Source organism: Chondrus crispus, genomic scaffold, assembly GCF_000350225.1.
Source record: "Chondrus crispus Stackhouse genomic scaffold, scaffold_59, whole genome shotgun sequence".
NCBI lineage: Eukaryota > Rhodophyta > Florideophyceae > Gigartinales > Gigartinaceae > Chondrus > Chondrus crispus.
Genome location: NW_005178559.1, coordinates 66,067 through 71,803, shown reverse-complemented (window position 1 = coordinate 71,803; position 5,737 = coordinate 66,067). Strand labels below are relative to the sequence as shown.

Below are 5,737 nucleotides of genomic sequence, written 5' to 3'. Positions count from 1 at the left end.
CGGGGACATTTCGGGTTTCTTTCTATCTCATGGCGATATTTCGGGCCACTTTTCTGCTTTCCAAGACGGCAATGTTCCGCCAGCTCCAATCGACCCACTTCAAAGTGATAATATCAAAACATTTCAATCGTTTCAAGACCACTCATTTTCTACGTGTCAAACGCCGTTGCCACAAGACCTGGGTATGCTGTCCTACAGTAACGTGGAAAGCATGGACGTATCAGGGGATACACAACTGGAGGGACCGAGCGGATCAGGGAAGGAGTCATCTATAAGTGCTGGGTCATCGAGGCGAAAATCACCAGAGTCTGGGCTCGTACCAAGAAATGGGGCTACTCAAAGACTTCCTGCAGGTTCTCTTCGTGGACAACAATCTTCCGATGTAGGGGTGATGGAAGCTGCAGCAGCAGCGGCAGCGGCTGCAGGGGAACTTTACTTGCTAAATTCGGGTTCATCAGGGTCTACTTCCTCACGAGAACAAAGAATGGCCCTACCTGTACTGGATACCAACCGAGGGCCAGACCCGGCTGGTGTCGCTCAAGCTGCCACTGCCGCAGCACAATCAACAGTTGCGGCAGTAGACCGAGAAGGAACTGCGGGGGTAATTCCTTCTCCTCAAGAAGCACAGGCGCCCAAGTCGACGAATCTAGAAACGGGTCGTAACGACGATAATTTGCAACCTCGAGAGGGGTACACCACACGACAAATGAATGATGCACGTATGGTTGTGAATGAAGCTAGTCACAAGGAAAGTCAACCTAATGCGTTTGCACCAACGCGACAACGGTTTGAGGAAATTTCCATGGGTGAAGACATGCGTAGATTAGAAAATGACCACGGCAATGGTCACATCTCCAAGGTTGCGTTGCAGATAGAATGCCGATTTGACAGACTATCACAAGATCCTCTCTCTACACAACCGAACACGGATGTGCTGGGAGAGATGACCGTTAGGGGCGGAGGAGAAATTCTGCAGAGAGGAGGACATGACATTATGGATGACTTAGAAATGCCAGAGCATGAGTTCGGAATGTTTGACTCCATCGACCTCTCCCAGTTCGAACAAAGTTCCGGGGGCGGACTAGGGTACGCACTATCTGGCTATGGATCCAAAGTGCTCGATTCGGACGAAGGTTAAGGCTATCGATTGACGACTTTCAAATATCACATGCTCTTGGGTTTGGCTGACTGTAAAATTGCAACTATTTGACTACACATAGCCCACCACTAAATATCTAGAGATCATCTCTGCAAGGTAGCGTTGTGAACTCGTCAATTTTTTAGATACCTCTTTTTTTCCGTTTTGTTCCTTCTTTCCTGCATTGTCCCCGTCACAGTTACAGCCGGTCTCTCTACATGCGAGGTGTTGAATCTCGCGGATGACTGGAAAAGAATGAATGTAGATAGTATAAAACAAAACGACAATGTAGAGGTATCTAGTAGATACCTCTACAGTGTCGTTTTGTTTTTTCTTATCTGCGATGTCCCCGTCACAGTTGCAGCCAGTCTCTGTAAGTGCGAGGTGTTGAATCTCGCGGATGACTGGAAAAGAATGAATGTAGATACCTCCACATTGTCGTTTTGTTTTTTCTTATCTACGATGTCCCCGTCACAGTTGCAGCCAGTCTCTGTAAGTGCGAGGTGTTGTATCTCGCGGATGAATGAAAACCTACCACAATCTGTCGCATGTAGCCGATCTCCTGTCCGCCACCGCAAGACGGCAGACATGCGAGATCTGCGAAGTCTTTTCAGTGCAGCGGGTCACCCTCAAAAATCTCTATACGTAAAATAACCAAATTCCCACCAGCCAATTGAGTTTGGTCATTTGATCACCTACCGGTGGTGATGCTCTAAGGCCATCTTTTCAGATACAGGGGGGGTCTCCTCAATAGTCTCGCTTCGAGGCATGACAAATCTGTCTGTTAAGCAATAGTTTCTGATTCCAATCACGAAAAGCACGAATGCAGCTGGAGTGTGCCCAGCTTTTTTTCACACTTCTTATCGCACTAACTTGGCGAATGGTGTCGCTTTCCACACTCACGACGCTTGGGCAGTTCTCACGTTGACGTACAGAGTTCGTAGCGGACTGATGCTGTGGGCACGGTGTTGGAAAAGCCAGGAGACAAATGGAGCATGGAGCGCATCTGGCGGGCCGTATCCCTGACAAGCGCTGCATGCTTCCATATTTTTACGGCTGGAACCATGCGTCTCCTCAATACTGATGTCTCGGCGGGTACCCGTGCCGGATACGGCGATACACGAAAATATCTAGGACCCAAATATCTAATCTACAAGAACGGGCACCTATTTATTGAACACTTTCTGTTTTTTTGGAAAATTTATTTTTTCTTATTGAACGCCACGGTGCATTGACAAGTGGTTGAAACGTCAAATTTTATTCGTTTTTCAAGTTCGGAAAATCAGATGCAGTCCAGCCCACATGCTCCACCCTCGTAAAAAACCTCATGTTGCACTTGAGAACGGGAGAGCATTCTTCGGGTCTAGCATGGCGCTTCTAGTGAGCATCCCACTGAGAGCAAAGTCTGGGCGCGTTTCAATTTGATTCGTTTTTCAAACGTTAAAAAAAGTAAAATTTGGGGTGTTCAACTTTGCCATTCACTGTTCAAAAAATAGGTACCTGCTCTTGTACGCGGGGCGTCGTTTCGGACCGCCTTTGCCGGAACCGAACACGCGACCCCGATGCCATTTTCACGCGCGGCATGCGCCGCCGCGGCGCGGCGGACCAGCCGCGCGCAAACGAAGCGCCACAATCTCACGACGGCGAATCTCGGGACATCGCCCTAGCGAGATCTCTTGCTCTGGCAACCCGATCGGCGCGCACGTCCGCGGCGGGGCCGGCGTCTGCGTTCCCTTCGATCAGAATACTATGATCTGTGGCGGGCGGGGCACGGCTCTGCAGACCGCCTAGCTGCCTCTCCAGATGGGCGAGGCGCTCCTCTATGTGGCGGCCTTGAAGTGCGGCGTGGGCCAGGCCCTCCTGCGAGGAGGCGGGTGCGGGCGTGTGTGCGGCCGGGCTCCCGGGGGCCGGGTCGAAGATCTTGTCGTAGATAGCGTGGTCGCCGCCAAACTGGTACGTCGCGACCCTGAGGAAGAGCAGCAGCACGGCCGGCGGGATCAGGGCCATCAGGAAGTTGCGCAGGTGCCAGTCCCAGCGGAAGTGGCGCGGACGCGCGCGCCCGCGCGCCGTGGACGCGGGCGAGGTGTCGAAGAGCGCGCGGAATTGGGCGGCGGTGACGCCCGGATTCGTCGCGGCGGGCGGGCGGCGCACACCGCGCGAGGTCGAGAGATGCCGCGTGAGGGCCGTTGAGTGGCGCGGGAGACGCGAAACTAGAAGGCGGCTCGCGGCTTGCATGGCTTGATGGCACGCTTGAGTGACCCGGCTGGACGGGATAAGTCTGTGTTGGTTCGCTCAGTGAACCAACACAGACATATCCCGTCAGCGAACTTCGCTGAAGAAGGTTGGGTGGCTTTTGCGTGATGATGTGGTGCTTGGGGTACAGGGGGGGGGGACGCGCAATAGTGCCGCTTTCATTATTGCCACCCTCGAATTAGTGCCGCCAAAACCGGCAGACACAGGTTCTGCCACGTGTCATGCACGACGTCGTCATCGGCCACTCCTCATGCGCCTCAGCTCAATTGGTGACGTGATGGCACCTCACTCAAAGACCCTAACATGAATCCTGAAAAGATCGCCAAAGCGAAGCGTACGCGTCTTACGATTGCACAGAAAATCGAGGTTGGGCATCTGCTGCAGGTCGGAAAGTTGGTCGAAATGAAACAGAAATTGATAAACCTATGGTGGATGGTATAGTAGGATTTCTCTCCCGACTGAGCCTGGTGCCAGAAGACGGCCTTGCAGAAACTGCAGAATTCTGCAGGAAAGATGTGGAGGAATGGATTGAGATCGAGACTAATGAGCTTGTGCCAGAAGCTTCTATTAGTGGTGCTTGCGGTTCAATACATTATGGTGGAGAGCTACAGAATCAGTCTGCCAGTGATGCTATGATGGATGATTGTGTGGCAGAAGACGAGTGTGAAATTACGGAGAGGCGGGCCGTACCGAGTGCTGTAGTACTAGCAAGGTTGTTTGGATCTTTGGAGAGTCTGGGTGTGGAGTGCGATGTGAGCAATGCCTTTTCGCACTTGAGGTCCGCAAAACGAGCTTTTCTAGAAGCTAGGCATGAGAGACAGGTGAAAGGCAACAACAGCAGACTCTAATAACAGAGTTCTGGCCGGGTAGTGATTCTGTTTTCTGGTTGTGCCGCTCCGAATTAGTGCCGTATTATTAGTCCTTACACAGGGCGGCACTAATGCGTAGGGTCGACTGTATACTGTGTTCGTGCGATCTTACAGAGTTTAATGGTGTGTTTTTAACGATAATTATACGCATTGTGCGGCCGAGCTGTAATGGCATATTGGAGGGGCAATGGTGTCTGTGACAGGTTTTTGGCAAAATTAATTTTAATTTCTGCGCACAACTTTAGTAGAATTGCCAAGATTCAGAAGCTCTATTGATCTGAGGGTCATTCTATGAGTTTTTCGAAGCTGGAATTTGGAAATCAGAAATATGACAGCAATGCAGCGATTTCCAATTTCCGTCTGGCCGTTCGGTCTATAACATTTAGAAACTTTTCACAGACAACCAATAATATCGCACTCGAGTACTAGGTGTGCACCCTTGAAGTGCTCATACTCGATCGTTCCCTCTGCGACTGCCATTGCAGATACCGATGCCTGCTCGTTTCAATCGTGAAATTATTCCCTCTGCCACATGCAATTTAAGAGAAAGATGGCTGCTCGTTTCCTCTACGTGACTAGGCGGCGTCTCCCGTTCCGCAGAGTATTGCAGATCGAGAAAAAAAGAAAAATCAGAGAGACGTTGCAAATAGTTTTCTCAACAATCTTACAGGCGTCAATTAGTTGCCGTGTTCCTCCTCAACGGACGATCACAGTCATTAGAGAAAGTTTCTGTCTCGAAAAACATCTGGCGTTGCTTGGTGAAGACCTATTTACAAAACTATATCGCCTCTCTCCGGCACAATTTCAAGACCTTTGCAAAAAGTTGCGGCCGGTGCTAGAGAGGTCTCAAATTCGACTAAATTGCACAAACGCAACGAAAAGCGTTGAAACTATGCTTTGCATCACAATGCGGATTTTAGCAGGGGCTAGCTACTTAGATACTGGTTGGTCTTATGGTTTGGCAACGTCTACCACATACCCATTCTTTCATGAAACATTGCAAGCCCTCAACAAAGTGCTTGCACCCATCGAATTTCCGACCTCTATCCCAAGTTGCCAAGCAGCAGTGCAGCAATTCCAAAGTTTGCGCAATTCGCCCCTAGAAGGTATCATCGCAGCAATCGATGGCATTGCTATAAAAGTACGCCAACCTACGTTGCACGACACTCCAGATCCACGCAAGTACTTCAACGGAAAAGGGTTCTACGCTTTATGTGTGCAAGCCGTTGTTGCGGCAGACTACAGATTTGTGTTTGTTTCTGCCCGCCATGCGGGTAGCACTCATGATTCGACGGCATTTCAAGCCACGCTATTGTATTCGGTAGTGAAACAAGGGGGTCTGCCTTCATGGGCATGCATTGCGGCCGATGACGCCTATGCTAATAGTCAGCGTGTGTTGACACCATACAATGGATTTGGCCTGTCCCAGAGACAGGACGCGTTTAACTTTTATTTGTCGTCTTGTCGCATCACTGTT

At 50.4% G+C, this 5,737-nt stretch overlaps 3 protein-coding genes; 2 read left to right on the top strand and 1 right to left on the bottom strand.

The window, feature by feature from the left end:
* The window catches only part of CHC_T00007014001 (hypothetical protein), a 2,173-nt gene extending 888 nt beyond the window's left edge, over positions 1-1,285 (top strand). The window contains 2 exon segments of the mRNA XM_005710388.1: positions 1-108; positions 109-1,285. The exon segment at positions 1-108 is cut by the window's left edge and continues 888 nt beyond it. Of these exon segments, the coding sequence (XP_005710445.1) occupies positions 1-108 (108 nt within the window). The 3' untranslated portion in view covers positions 109-1,285.
* A 1,488-nt stretch (positions 1,286-2,773) lies between these two features.
* On the bottom strand, positions 2,774-3,373 carry CHC_T00007013001 (hypothetical protein). Its single transcript, XM_005710387.1, has one exon. The coding sequence runs from the start codon at positions 3,371-3,373 to the stop codon at positions 2,774-2,776; it is 600 nt and encodes a 199-aa protein (XP_005710444.1).
* A 653-nt stretch (positions 3,374-4,026) lies between these two features.
* Positions 4,027-4,239, top strand: CHC_T00007012001 (hypothetical protein). Its single transcript, XM_005710386.1, has one exon. The coding sequence runs from the start codon at positions 4,027-4,029 to the stop codon at positions 4,237-4,239; it is 213 nt and encodes a 70-aa protein (XP_005710443.1).
* The last annotated feature ends 1,498 nt before the right edge of the window (positions 4,240-5,737 follow it).